We start from the raw sequence: 15,597 nt of genomic DNA, 5'->3' as shown, positions 1-15,597 counted from the left end.
CACTTACTTGTAAAGAGTCAACACATCTGACAAAGACAAATTAAATCAAAGTAGGCAGCACAGCACCCAGCAACGGCAGCTAATAAACCATGCCAGATTATCCTCTTACAGACAGAGAAAGATTGCACTGTGTTCTAACAGTGGCTGCTTGTTAAGAGCAGTAATTAGTGGGGACTTAATATCCATTCTCAGCTGGGAGGAGACACAATAAGCAATTAGGACATGCTGAGGAGCCCACAAAATTATAAACATTAACAGCTGTTAATAGAAAACAAACCATTTGCATTAGATTCACAAAGGCAAGCCAATCTTTGTTTAAGCTGGGAGTTTACACATCAGTTGGATATTAATCAGGGGCCACAAGGATTACTTCGGGCTTCACAGAACTTGCTGCTTTGCTCCTCTATTCTACTTGCAGCACGGCCATTAAGCTACCCAATTCATATGTACCTATACTTTTTATGAAAAATGTTTGTTTAACTTCATCTAACAGTGATACATTCTGGTTAGTCGTCACATCCCACTCTGAACTCTGAGGAGGAAATAAGCTGCACTAGTTATACATACTAAAAGCCATTCTGTTCACTGACTTTGCAATCATCTGAACCTTTCTGAAAATCTATAGAACCGCCGGCCTTTCAACCACCGAGCCTTTGCTAGTAATTTTCACTGCCAATTAATGGCAATGGAAAGCTCATCCTCTGCAATCACAGCCTATTCACTGGAGGATTCGTCCCAGTGAGCTCACAGTGACAGTGAGCAAAAAAAAAAAAAAAAAAAAGGAGCAGAACTGCTAGGAGATTGATGGCCTTTTTTCAACCTCTTGGTACAGAATGAAACTTTCTCCCAAGAGGACACTGATATCTCTGTGGCAAATGGGTATGGCTCCCAAATTACATTACCTTTTCATAACTGTACTGGTGGACTTCAATTCTCAGCCATTAAATGGTGATAGATTCACTTGTAAAGAAGCATTTTTGACAACAAATTCAAATAACATGTTATAATTGGTGATAAAAATACACTGCCAGTGGCATATGTGTTTTACTAAATGTTTTATAGAATTTACAGTGCTTTTTTATCCACTACAAAATGCATTAAATCAATTTTTGCTAGTAAAGAGCCACTTTGCCAGCATTAATCTGAAGCTAAATATTTTAGGTATGACAATCTTTACGAAGCAAAGTTACAGAAGAAATATCCCAAGAATTTACAGGATAAAATTCAATCTAATTTATTATTCATTAGCCAAATAGTATTTAAAATAAACACTTGACATGTTCTTTGAAGTGGCCTCTGCTGTTATAGTGGCCCTTCAGTGCCACTCATGGACCAGCAGACAGGGACTGTGAATCTCAGTCAATCTTTTGTTTTAAACAGATCTGATAAACAACGCCAGGAACAGCATTTACTCTGAGACCCCTGGCACAGTGACCATCAAATGTCAGCAAAACAAGGATGACAGTTATTGTCTTACTTCTCATTTCAGCGTCGTAGCCGAGAGAGCTCGGTTTGTGAACCCGGTACTGCTTTAGTAGCTTCTTGTCCCAGGCACCGCAGTTCAGAGGGTTTCCAAGACGTAAGAACTCCCTGGGGGGGGGGAGACGACGAGAATGTCAGGAATAAAAATACACCAAAGAAAAAAAAAAAACACACACACACACACACACACACACACACACACACACACACACACACACACACAGGGTAGCTCAAACAGTAAAACTACATTATTGTTTTTCTAATTATTAAAACTGATTTAACTTTTCCTAGTTATTGTACCAGCCTCTATTTGAGTATAATTTACAATATTTAAGTAGACTCAAAATCTGCAACATCCATCCATATCAAAATCCTTTGGGTATTTGTTGAGTCTAGAAATTGAAGAGTAACAAAATTTCTGCATGAGTTATGTGAGTCTGAATAAGAAAGTAAAGCCAATCTCTTAATTTAAAACAATAATGCATTTACATAATACTCAAAAACATTTCAAAGATAAATATTATATAAGAAGTTAATTATCAAAATAACTCTGGATAAAAGCATCCATCTTATTCTATGCAGTATGTAACATCAGCATACTTTGCAAGTTGACTTCTACTCCTCAGCAGCTGTGGTTAACAGCACGTTTTAGTTGGTTTAAAAGTCAATGATAAGGCTGATTGGCATGCAAGTGACTTGAATGCAAAGCGTCCCTGTGACGGTTTCTGTCATTCGTCAGCGCACTGAGTGAGAGACACTGGTGGCTGGAAACTGACAACACCAAAGAAACAGAAAGACTCTGGTGCTTAGCTGGGGCTGACGCTAGCCGAGTGGGAAAATGAGAAAAAAAAAACACAGGAGGAACAGAATTATGAAGGTAAAGTGACACAAGAAGACTGACAGCATGAGACTGAGACAGACAGAGAGGCAAGACGGGAGAAGAGGGTGGGAAACAGATTGACAGCCACAGATACGTTTACCTCCAGTGCAATTACTGGGGGGAGAGAATATCAGCCAGGGAAGCAGCATTTACATATAAAAAGAACCATCCATGTGCATGTCAAATAGCTTCCCCCCTCGTTCCTTAGCCCCAACCTCCCATCTCACTTAACTAGCCAAGCAGGAAATGAGAATCGCTCAGTTTTGTCTGCATACATAGGCCTCCTTCCCACACTGAAACCTGTCAAAGCAGATTACACTTCCCAAACGTCATTTTCAGCCACTGGAAGAAAAACTTCCTGTATGTTTAACTGACTAGGTAACACTAAAACCTTTTGTTGCATTTCCACAGCTCTCTTCCCTAATTCACGATGATCCCTCTGGTGTTGACTATCAAATAAAGCGTATAGTGAACCGAAAATAATAATGATATTTAAAAAGAAGAAAAACAATGATAAGATGCTTCTGGGCAAACATTAAACAATACATATTAAGTGTGTTAAAATGCTAAATGTTGCAAGGTAAATGTCATGTTAACATGCAATATCTTCTAACATGCTTGCTAACATGAATGTTAGTGGTAGCATGCTAATGGTAGCATTCAGCTCAAAGTACAAAAAGAAGAAGACACTATTTATTCCTCCAGGGGAAATTCAGTTTGCCACTCTGTTGTTATTAGACCTACAACAATTAGCTGATTAACTGATTTTGATAATCAATTAATTGTTTTAGTCATTCTTCAAGCAAACTTGTTAAACATTTACTTCCTTAAATTTAAGAATTTAATACTTTTTTAAAAATTTCTGATGGTAAATGAAAGTCTTGGGGTTTTGAACTATTGGCTGGACAAAAGTTCACACTCCATATTGACTGGTCCATGCTGAACTTGAACCGGCCAAATCCCAAGCCATGTCCCTACAGACTGAAGCACTCACGATTCCCAATCAAGTTTGACAAAAGATAGTCTAGGCGATTTCTTGAAAATAAAGTTATCTTCACATTAATTCTCACAAAAATGCATTGAGTCTTAACTACACTGTTCTGAATCCCAAAAATTTAATATAAAAAACTTGTTCCATAGAGCTACAAGTGGTCAAAAACTCAGGATGTGACAAGATATTCTAAAATGGCCACTTTACAAATGACAACTCTTGACAAAGGTTAACAAAATGTTTTTCTTCCAGCACAACTCCCAGGCAAAAAAGTCTGCTAACTTTCCTCCACATAGCAATTTTACTTTCTGGTGTGTAAATACTATTCCAGCCATGGATACAGCAAACCACACGTCTGTGTCTCTGAAAAAGCCTAATGAATTAGGAAAAAAAAGATACTTGCTAAAAGGTAGAATGTGAAGAATAAAGAGACACCTTCACATGATGTTTAGGTTTTGCTGCCACACTGAAGTTGGTGTGGTGCTTTTAAAGTCATGTGAAGTTTAGGGATGCAATGAGACAGGTGAAAATATTCGCCAAGTCCAGTACCTGAGTGCCATTGGCTGCAGGGCCTGAGAAGCCAGCCTCTCAAACATCCTCTGCAGTGGGGGGTGCAGCGGATGGTCTTCATCACCAAGGGCCTGACTGCAGCGCTGCAACAGCCGCTGGTGGAGGCAAGCTTCACACAGTACCTGCTGGTTCCTCTCACTATTCACCAGCAGCTGGAGGATGTTGGCCACTGCCAGCTGTAAGTCGAGGGCATGCTGGAAGGAGGAAGTGGATTTCAGTTTTCATTAGAAAATTTGATTGACAGAATTGTTGTGTTAATGTGTTACTTTGATTCTTCAGGAATTTAATTAACTTGGTTTGTGTAAAATTGGATTTCTCATTTGATCTACAGATAACTTCCTCAGAAAATGTAATGTATTGTTATTTTTAAGATACATGCAACTAACTGTCTAGCTCTGACGTGTAAAAGCCACTGTATCCATCTGACAAAAAAAAAGGAACTTTCCTGCCCTCGACACAACCTCTTCACCCACTTTGCCAGGAAGTGCGTGTGAACACATTTCCTTCTTGCGTTTCCTCACCTCTGGCTGGCTGTCGGAGGAGACGGAGGGCAGCAAGTCCAGCATGGCCAGGACAGCCCCTGGATGGATGACCACCATGTCAGATGATGACGAAGAGGAAGCTGGGTGGGAGGGGTTGGCTAAGTGGAGCTTTAGGTCTGTCAAGGCCTTCACTGGGGCTGGAGGGCCTGACGTACCATAGTAGCCATGTCTGGGAGCACAGGGAGAAAGGAAAAAGTCACTTTTAGTAAAACCCAGTTGCTCAACTCTGACACATTTACCAGTATGTGTTTAACAGAAAACAAGTGATAGAAATGGTTAAAATGTAAAAACATTCACAAAAATGTGCCACTGTCAGCTGCAGAACACAAGTTTTGAGATATTTTAGATTTTTTTTTGCCTCTTTTTCTTTTTGTCGAGCATCAAGAGTCAACAATACTATAATTTTACATTTAGCATTTAGTTCTGCCACAGGGAACCCCATTGATTCCTGTTAATAAGGTTATGAGAATATAAACTTTGCTTGTGGGAGAGAAGTTGGTTTACTCTCAGAGCCTCAACAATTATTTGAAAGCACTACTCTACTGTATAATTTGTGTCAAAGCTCAGTGCAAACATTCTTATAATACAGACAGTAGGCTAGTAATACCATCACTGATGGATGTAAGCACTGTATTGACAGTCCACCTTTATTTAACATGAGTCATCCATCCTCACATCACAGAGATCAGTGTCAGTCTGCTGCCGAATTACCTAAAGTATTGAGCCCTCCTTATGTGCAAACAGCACTGAGGAGAAGATCTGCAGGAGCCTGCAGTCAGGCAATTAGACAAAATAGGCGCGTTGCCGAAATGCAAATTAGAGTGGCAAATCCCCCCTCAGGAGAGATGCCGAGCAGGAAAAGTCTGGATTCAGCATAAAGTGCTGGAGGGGTTGTATGTGGGGCAGGAAACTTAACTGGGTTGTTCACGTTCACAATGGCAGGCAGCCACTTTAATAGTTTTTAGAGTAGTGTTGGACTTCTGAATTATTATCTCATTTATTTCAAGACAAGAGGGGACAAAACCACAGACAAAGTTGACTTGAGCTGACTGGTGGTAGGCTACATATGAAGCAACACCAACACATTTTTATTTTATACCAACAGGAAATAATACATGTGCCAATGTATGTCAATCAAACTGCTAACTGAAGATGTCATTGCAAATGAAACTTCACATGTACACATCCAAATGGTTTGCCAAGAATCTAATAGCCCAGTGCACATTTTAGTTGTTTAACAGAAAGCAACTAAATCTTAAATCTTTATATACACTGTTTTTTAAAAACAGAGGAGATTTAGTTTTTTCAATGGTTCGGGTGTTTTTCAACACCTTGATTTCACCAGGAACGCTGCATCTGTGATGAGATTTTGATGCATCGTCCACACAGCTTTGAGCCCCATCAAAAATATTTCCCTTGACTTTTGTTCTTTGACCATGGATAAGTAGACTAAGTAGTTAAATAGTTTCTTCTTCCCTTTACTGCATGTAATTGCCCCAATCTCTCCCTCTCCCCCTTTTCTGTCATATTTCCAGCTGTCCTATCAATGAAAGGCATAATACCCCCAAAAAACTATTTTAAAAAAAAATAAAAATAAAAAGCAGCCTGTGTATTCTCCACGAAGAAGACTTGAGAGCTGCTTCTGTTGGAATTTAGATAAAATACCCACGATCAACTCCAGAGACCGCATTGCAGCTGGAACACAATGCAGCTGTGCCCAGTGGAATCTAGCAGTAAAAATGATTGTGTTTTCACATTTTTTTTTAGATTTTGTCAGCTCAGTGTGGACACAGGTTATTTCCAATGCTAAATTCTGAGGCTAACATGTGACACAGAGAGAAGCTGTGTTTAGTGTTTAGACTACAAAACATTTGCTCAATCTGGTTCAAGCTCATGCTGTGTCATTGTCACCAACTTGATAATCATAACAATAACAGTTTCATTTGTGTATCAAAAACTGCTGCCAATTTTCTTTAAAGCACAGCTCATTACACAAGATGTTTTGAAGCTGCTGAGGATCATTTGGAGAGAGATTAAATATTGGAAGATGTTTTCATTTCAATCAAACCAAACAAATCCTAAGCAGTTAGCATCTTGCTTTTCTCGCATTTTGTGGGTTCTGAAATAATTTTGAAAAGAGCAAACTGTTTCATAATCCACATAAAATCATATTACAATCACAGTTTTGTTGAATGATGTCATAAAAAAAATAAGAAAGAGCTTTAGGCGCCATCATTGCTAATTGTCAAATTAGAACAGCTCCTGAATATGCAGCCTTGGAGCTGATCCAGGCAGACAGCCGGGAGAGACTACTGAGAGGAGACCCCCAGATTCACCTTGACAGTTATTATAGTTCACTAAGGCAGCATGCATTTTAAACTCTCGACCATTTTTCTTTTGTAAATGCAATTCAAAGACCAGCAGAGACTGGGTTTGTGTGGGGGGAACTTCAGCTGAGAGAAAAGAGAAGAAAAGGAGGGGGAGGAGCAGGAGAATGAGGAGGAATGCCATGAGAGGAAAAAAGCCTACTTTAGACCGACAGTAATTTGGCTCTGAGTCTGTACACTTTTCCCTGCCTGAGAGTGTGGAAAAGTGTTTCAAACAACAACAACGTGGTGAGACAGACATTTCTCTGCAGTGACAACAGAAAAATACTTCACAAGAGTAATTTGATTCAGTTTTTGTCAGTTTGTCACACAGATTTTTGAGTGGTTTTCTGCTGCTCGGACTGTTCTGACAGAGCATGAACAGCCAGATTTTTCCAGAGGAAGATGTGTAACACGAGGAGCCGTTTTCATCGCTCTAGCCAAGATGGTTTTCATTCCATATTTAATGTGAATTCAGATGTAATGATTTAGAAGAGACCAACAGAATCAGCAGCACTTTTATATTTTTAAGTTTATAGTAAAAATGTTGGAGGTAAAAGACTATATGTTTTCCATTTCAAGTCCATACTTTTCCAGTCCAAGATTTCAGTAAATGAATTCTAAATACAAAACTGTTAACATGTACAGTACCAGTCAAAAGTTTGGAAACACTTCTCATTCAGTGGTTTTACTTCATTTCTATAAGAAATTATTCAGATTATACCAACAGTGTGCAAAGCTGTCATCAAAGCAAACCATGGCTACTTAGAAGAATCAAAAATTGCATATATGCAATTCAAAGATATTGCATAAGAACCCTGTGCAAAATGACACCACATGACACCCATGTGCAAATTAACAAACATTTGAAAACTTCATTGTTTAATTATCAGATGAAAACCTCAAATTTGAGGTTTTAGTAGCAGAAAATCTTTAATATTGAATCATATCTGTAACAGATGGTAAGCACTTTGCCACATTTTCATAATTTGCGCACCGGTTTACATGACAGTTAGAAGGGTTCATGATCACTTTGCCACTAGTGGGGGCTCGTCATGTTGATTGAAGGTGAGGAAATGAAGAGAAGGGGATGAAGGTAAGGAAAAGTAGCAGAGCGCTGTAGCTACCTCTTTCTGGCGAGTGCTGGTGTGCCCCACGGCGAGGGCAGCGAGGTCTCATGAGTCAGGCAGGGAGGCACCTGCTCTGCACGACTGCGTGGCAGCACACACACACACACACACACACACACACACACACACACACAAAAAGCACACACACGCAAAGGGACACATTCAGACACAAGCATGCACATACACACAAAAAAAGTGCACATACACACACATGCAGATATTTTATGAACGCACACAAACAAAAACACACACACCCACACATGCAGCCGCGCAGATGGACCGTGCCGAGGATGAACAGCCAGACAGCACCAGAGGTTAGAGGAGGAAAAAGAGAAAGAGAGAAAAGAAGGAAAGAAGCTGTTAGTCGAAAGCTGAAAGGAGAAACAGGATCAGAGCTACAGCTGGAGCACATGCATGACGCCAGCTAGAACTACACACGACCCAGGCATGTAGTGTTGTCACAGTGACTGCAACTTTAACACGGTTGGAGTTTGAAACTTTCAGAAAATGTTTTTTTCTGCAAAGAGAAACTGCTTTTGATTGTGGCCTCCAGGTGGTGCAAACAGGCACAGAAGAAGAAATGGGAAAAGAGGACTGTAATCTATGATTCAGCAGTCTGTTTCTTAACTGCAGTGGTGAACAACTCTCACAAATCAGCTGACAATAGCATCAAAACACATCTTCAACTCAATCTCAGCCAAACTTTAAAGGATAGTTCAAATTATTTGAAGTGGGGTTGTATGATGTACTTATCAATAGTCAGTGGATTACCTACTGTAGATGTCAGTTAGCATGCTCCTAGTTTGGAGAGGCAGAGAGATGTGCCAGCACAGAAGCTAAACTGTGCTGCTGTGGACAAGGCCAGCAGCAAAACATGTTTTAGACACCTTAAAAAAAAAATCAATATCAGTTTGTGTACGCTATATTTAGAATATTTTCACAGCTTTACTTTGCCATCAGGCAGCCTTTTCTGACAGGAAACTGCCATTACACAAGCCAAATACTCCTCTCTCCAAACTAGACTCCATGGACGAAATCGGTGATATTTCCTCACAGAACACAGGAGTTGCTGGTCTTCCACTGCATCGATCTGTTAGTTTGTTTGTGTTTTTGTGTACCTTGGTGAATCAAAACTATCCTTTTATAACACTGTAGTCACAAAAAACACAAACTAACCGATCGAAGCAGCAGTAGTCCAGCAACTCCTGGGTTCTGCAAGATAAAATTACTGATTTCATCCATGGAGTGTTGCTGGTTTGGAGAGTGTGATTTTTGGCTTATATAGGGCAGTGTCCTGATGAAAATATAGTGTACACTTAAACTGATATTGATTTTTTTAGGTGGAACTTTTTTAAGTGACTAAAAATACCTTTTATTGTTGAACCTTGCTGGTACTCGTGTCTCCTTCTGCAAACTGTGACCGACATTTACTGTAGGTAATACACTGACTGGGTGATTACCTCATACAACCCTGCTTCAAATAATCTGAACTATGCCTGTTGGAGGTTAAAAAATATGCCTGTCTATTTTAGTCGCCTTTTTCTTTCTTGTTTGCAATAGTGTCACAATAGAAATTAATTTCTGAATATGATTAATTTACACTGATTTTACACATTCTGTCATCATGACAACACTACCGGGCTGTGCAGAATCAGAATCAGAGCCCCAGCGAGCTTCTTTATTAAATGTCTTTGAGGTTTCAGCCGCCTCACAGTTCAGCCATGTGTGTCTCAGCTGAAGGCGTAGACTGAGTGGGAGCTGTGACAGTTCAGTCTGACCTGACTGAGATAAACACAGCTGTGGACCTGCTTCAACACTTTCAGTATTCACAGAAGCACCTGACTGATCTCAATCTTCAACCCTCTGCAACCCTTTACACCTGGACAAAAAGTTCTATTGTTCTGCATGTTTTTGTCATGGGATTCTCAAGCATCTACAATTATATTGTAAAAAAAACACTGTAGCCGAGATGGATGTTGATATATGACAGTAATAACAGGTAAAACATGTGGAACTCTGAAAACAACATAAATTTAAGTTATCACTATTCCTCAGTCCTCAATCTGTCGGCTTAAGTTGAAACAGTTTTTTAGGTCACTTAAAAAAAAACTTGTTTTTGTACAGCAGAATCATACTTGTAACATCAATTCCCCTCAGGCTCAATAAATTGGATCCTGAATACTGATTGTTAGAAAAAATGTTGATAGAGGATCCTTTTAAGATTCAAAGGAGGTCAAAAAGATCAGAACAGTCCCTCATGAGAAAAAGAATAAAAAAAAGTAATTTTAGGGTTTTATTAAAAACTCCAACATGTGAGAAGATTGTAGAGAAAAATGTGAGGTTCGTGATCTGCTGCAGAAATGTTCTCAAGAAACATGTGGCCGCAATCTGCTGAACTCAAAGCTGAACTAAAAGCTCAGACTTTATTTTGCATTGACACAAACACTCATTGAACTAGTGACTTACTTAACCACCAACAGTAAATAAATAACTTGCTCACTATGTTTAATCCTTATTAATTCATAAGCTCAACAGCCCGAATACACGCAAAGAGATGACAGCCTTGAAGTTGCATTTGGCCCTTCTGGCCTGATTTATGGTCAATATATACACTACTGACAGGCTCTTCCTTGACACAAAAAATATGTACATGATATCTGCTGGCTATTATGTGAACAGATGAGACTGAATTCCTACTGTAAATGGTTTCATTTAGACATCCTGGCTAGATTAGACACACAGTGAGAAATTTGTAGGACATTCACATCTTTGCATAACAGGATTTTTAACACTCTGTATGACAGGAATAAATGTCCCTATTAAAATAGTTTTACTTCAAGGGTCAAAATAACCATTTTCTGCAGTCCACTGACCTGTCAAATGAGTCGGTTGCCATCTTGTACAGGTAGATAAAGAGCTTGCTGCAGTGCTTGAGTGTGGGACAGACACTGTCTCCTGCGCAGCCTCCAGGGGCAGCCTCGTCCTCCAGCAGCCTCTGGAAAGGCTGCGCATTGGAGGGGAACACACCTGTGGGACCCAGCTTCTTGGTGTCTGAGAAACAGCCCAGCAGCCTAGTGGAAAGATGAGAGAAGTGGTTTGTGTAGCACTAAAGACAGAAAGCACAGAAAAACACTGCATAAATTCTGTCTTTTTCCTACAATGGAAACAACACCCAATATGAACAATTACTAACATTTCAGAGGTTCTTCATGCATTATTCTGCATCAATACTAGATTAGTGCAGCAGTTAGTAGCACTAGAGAAAGCCCAATCTGCACTAGACGACAACGTCTGTAATTGGTAACCTTTTGTGATTCAGAAATTTAGCCACCACACCTATTTACATAAAGACCTGAGACTTCAGACAACTTCAAATACAACTGAAAGCTCCAGAGGAAGTCTAGCAAGCCGACCTTCAGTTAATAATATTTTGTCAAACTGCTAATTCATGGATGAACCTTCAAGCTTAAAGTGTGTGAATAATGAAGTAATGAAGAAATCTACCAAGTAAACATATAAACATATTATAGTATAATTATATAAAAATTTATTGTAATATCCTATGGAGTTGAACAGGCTACAAAATGCTACTAAAATGTAAAAAAGATCAAGGTACTCTGTCTCACAGATTCTTACAGTGTTCTAGACTATAAACTTTCTGGGGTCATTTATTTGCCAAGGCTTTTGATACTAAGTTTCCCCCTGCCCCTTTACATGCATTATCCGGGGTGGTTGAACCAGGCAGAGTGAGGGGCAGGTATGAAGCCCAGGCCATATCTTTGTCCACACTGCTAGCCAGAAAACCGCTGCTACAAATTCTAGAAATCTGAGAAGCGCCAAAAGTTTGATATGTGGCTAAAGGAATTAAGAAATGTGTTACATCTAGAGAAAATTACATTCACATTGTGAAACAGAGAGGGAATCTGGCAACCTGTTGTTAGTCTGATTGAAAAACTTAAGTGAATTATCAATAGTCTGACTGGTTAACTGGTCCAAGATCTTGTAGGTCAATACACTCTAACTTATAAAGACAAATTATGTACAATTTGTTTTTTGTTAGTTTTCTAGTTTTTTTGAGTGGGGGTTAGGGTTAGTTCTATTCTTTTCTATTCTTCCTGTTTTATGTACTCTGATACACTATCTGCTAGGATTGTCTATGTAGAAATGAAAACCAGATTATGAAGATCTGCTGGGGGGCATATAAAAACAACATAGCTGCAACTTAATTTTAGCATAATGGTAGCTAACTAGCTAACTAATAATAATAACACATCATAGTAAAATACAGTAAGAAAGGGGCTAGACTTACAAAGGGTACAAATTAATAAAATTCACAAGAAGTCATCAGGTGTCACTAGCTCTGTGTTAATAGATCTTACCGTACGGCATCGGCCAGCTTCTCATACTGGATCTCCGTGCGGAAGAAGTGTGAGTTGGCGGGTTCATAGCGCATGGCGGCAGTGAGTGTGCAGAAAACCGTGTGCAGAAGCTCAAAGACCTGGTTCTGGTTGACACGGTCCCAGCCGTGTCTCGGCGGCTGGCACAGCGACCGCTCCATGGCCACCAGCAGAGACGTGACGTAGACAAAGCCGCCCACCTTGCGGAACACCGTCCGGGTGCGGTGACTCTCACGCAATACAGCTAACAAGGCCTGAAGAGGAGAGACACAAGGTTTAAGCTTCCTTTACAGGTACAGTACTTTATTTTACAAAAACAGTGAGCTGTTAACAAATGAATAAAACACATTTAATGATAGGAAAATAATCGTTTTCCCCTGGGTAGATCACTTAATAATTTATTTTGAAGATGCCTGTTTCACTTTCTCTGCATCATTCCAACTCACTTAATTTAACTTTCTTATATTACAGCTTGTTACTAAAATGTTCTCTCCCATATTGAGTTTTCATGTTATTTGGTTATTGTCGCCTCTTTCAGGCATATCTCTATTCATCATCTCATTTTCCTCTCATTCTTCTTTTGCAGTGTGACATATTTATGAGCCCCTCAGGGTTTCTTTGCCTCACTGACTAGATTCCCCCTCCCAACCTACATTGTTCCAAGTTTTATGGTTTGCACTTGCAAGTAACCTAAACCGAAACATCAAACTGTAACCTAGATTTGAGTTTGGGGACCTAAAAACAGCCTGAGAGCATAGAATGACTGTGACAGGCGAAGTTTCTAATTAGCAACTGGCAAGAAAACGTCTGGGAACAGATGAAGCTTTTGAATGACACAGGTGAAGTGCAGTGTAAACAGGGAAAACAGAGCTCAGTACAACTCTACATGAATATATTCACCTCTCTTTTTGATGCAAACAATGTTGGAATGATATGACAAAACATGTATTGTGTGATAGGATATTTCTGAACATGTCGACATTCCCTGCTTTTCCAGATAACACAATCAGGGCATTATTAGTACTTCACTAAAAAAATACAAGAGCACTGGCAGAATCTAAAAATCTCAGTGTGGCACCCATAAAGACTTAATCTATACTGGCATTTTAGCATTATAACAACCTCTAATTTAGAAAACTACTGTAATTTTAACAAAAACATGCTGTCATTTCATATGAAAGTACGAAGATAGCTTTGGTGTTATACGCCAAGGTTAAAAGACATTTTCTGTTCAAAATAAGGCCACAGCACTAATAACAGGTAGGTGAATGTTTAATATCTTAACAGCAACATGTTCTTTCCAAAAAACAGTGTCTCTGTTTCTCTGGATCCATAGAACAAGCTGTAAACAGTTTTCATGAAGAGTATATCATCAGTAAAAGGTAGTTCTTATGAAATCTGCTGACAGCAGCATCAGTGGGATTATGGGAACACCGTCTCTGGAGAGAACATGTTGCTGTCGAGGCTTAAAAAACAAACATATTCAGTATTTTGAGCCCCAGATAAAATTTCAGCTGCAAAAGAAATCTCAGAGATGGATGAAACTATATGACACAAAACAACCCGAGCTAATCACATATCCAGAAAACACTAGGTGTGATAAATGACTTTTTTTTTTTTTGTAATTTGGGTGAACTCGCACTTTAAGATATTAGTTTAAGGTGCTTTAAGTTCAGAAAAAGTTATGTGTGTATGTAAAAAATGATGTTGCCCAAATTTTAACAACACAAACACTACTATATACATTTGTCAGTGATTCGCTGCCTCACAATTTATACTGTGGTGGCTCTCACATTGGTATTTCAGGGTGTTTGAGGAGTTGTGGATAATGATGGTAGTCACTGAGCAAGACTCCTCTATGACAATATTGGGGTTTCTGTAGGATTTTTGCAGCAATATGATGATTTCTCGGGTATTTGATTCACTGAGATAGCCTAAAACAGACTGTCCTGGCTTTTTTTCTATGAAAAATTTGTCAATAAAACAAACAAATCATAACTCAAGGTTTTACTTGGTTTTTTAAAGCTCAAGAAAGCTCTGAAAAAAGTTTAGTGACTGGACCTTAAGCTAAGATTATTTTGTTAAACTTCTATGTTGAGGGTCAATAATGACCTTCCATGTTCAAGACTCTTCACTGATGAAATATTTCTGTAACATATCACCGAAGAAATTTATACCCATTTACCCCTATTGAGCATTTTATTTATTTTTCCCACTTCTGCAACAGGAACCATGGAATTTGTGCTCATCATACTTGCACTATTTGTTGCAAAGTCATTTGGAAAGTCCCAGGCATAATGATGCATCTCGGTGGAAGAAGAGAAAATAAATGAGAAGTAAAAACAGTTATATGTTGCAGTGTGGAGCCAGCTGTTTCCTGCTGTATTAAAATACTGCCAGACTCAGCAGTGTTTTTTTTTAAATCCATCACAGGATGTTGAAGACATCCTCTTCCTGTCTCCCAAGCTTGGAAATTACCACCCGGCTGCGAATTATTGCTGCTAAAAGTTTGGCTGTGGGTGTTAACATTACCAGATGAATAGGCCTTGAGGATTAGATGCAACCTATCAGGGATAGACTGTGCCCTCCTGAAAGATTACAGGGTTAAATGTGCACGTTCACAAATCTAATCAGCTTAATTTTGAGATCTATTTGTGTGTCTGCAGTGTGTTACTGTCAATGATACATAAACCCTGACGATGAGCAAGGAAAAATATTTTACTCAAACTGGATTCACTGTAAGTTCTTTGCAGTCATTAGGGGTTTTTTTTGAGGGTGATAATTAAAATCCCTGATTAGCGGTATGGGGGCAAAATGCTGACGGGTTAATCCAGCCAAAGCTTTGAGAAGGCGTGAGAATTACCTCGTCTGAAGGAGGGTAATTTGAAAATGCAATTATGATTCAGAAAATCAGCCTCTCATCCCATGTGTGCATGAATATGGGCATATGTGCCATTATGTGCACCTCACACTTAGTGCCCCTGGTTTGAAGTAATTACTGTACGCAGGGCTTCAAATGCATATTGATTTTTTAAAATTACAGACTCGTTTCCACAATGTTCTCACGGAAACTGAAGGTTTGTTTGTGCCGACATCATTTCCTCTTAGTCTACAGTAAATCAAGATAGTCGTTTTACCAAAAAAAAAAAAAAAAAAAAAAAAATCAGGTGGCACCTAATAGCAACAGCTTGTATAACTGAGTGTAAAACAAGAACAGTTGGTGTGTGTGTGTGTGTGTT

The 15,597-nt window shown here is 39.1% G+C and overlaps 1 protein-coding gene across 2 annotated transcripts in view; it reads right to left on the bottom strand.

Moving 5' to 3' along the window:
- wdfy3 (WD repeat and FYVE domain containing 3) overlaps window positions 1-15,597 on the bottom strand; it is an 84,999-nt gene that overhangs the window by 49,354 nt on the left and 20,048 nt on the right. For both annotated transcript variants that reach the window (XM_084728186.1, XM_084728187.1), the window contains exons 11-16: window positions 12,341-12,612; window positions 10,835-11,032; window positions 7,959-8,042; window positions 4,445-4,634; window positions 3,903-4,117; window positions 1,478-1,590 (exon numbers count right to left, since the gene is read on the bottom strand). In XM_084728186.1, coding sequence (XP_084584312.1) covers window positions 1,478-1,590; window positions 3,903-4,117; window positions 4,445-4,634; window positions 7,959-8,042; window positions 10,835-11,032; window positions 12,341-12,612 — 1,072 coding nt within the window. The remainder of the gene's footprint in view (window positions 1-1,477; window positions 1,591-3,902; window positions 4,118-4,444; window positions 4,635-7,958; window positions 8,043-10,834; window positions 11,033-12,340; window positions 12,613-15,597) is intronic.

Source organism: Lutjanus erythropterus, chromosome 10, assembly GCF_056507025.1.
Source record: "Lutjanus erythropterus isolate fLutEry1 chromosome 10, fLutEry1.hap2, whole genome shotgun sequence".
In the NCBI taxonomy this organism is placed as follows: Eukaryota; Metazoa; Chordata; class Actinopteri; order Lutjaniformes; family Lutjanidae; genus Lutjanus; species Lutjanus erythropterus.
The sequence above is the reverse complement of the archived record's forward strand: the minus strand, read 5'-3'. Positions and strand labels throughout refer to the sequence as shown.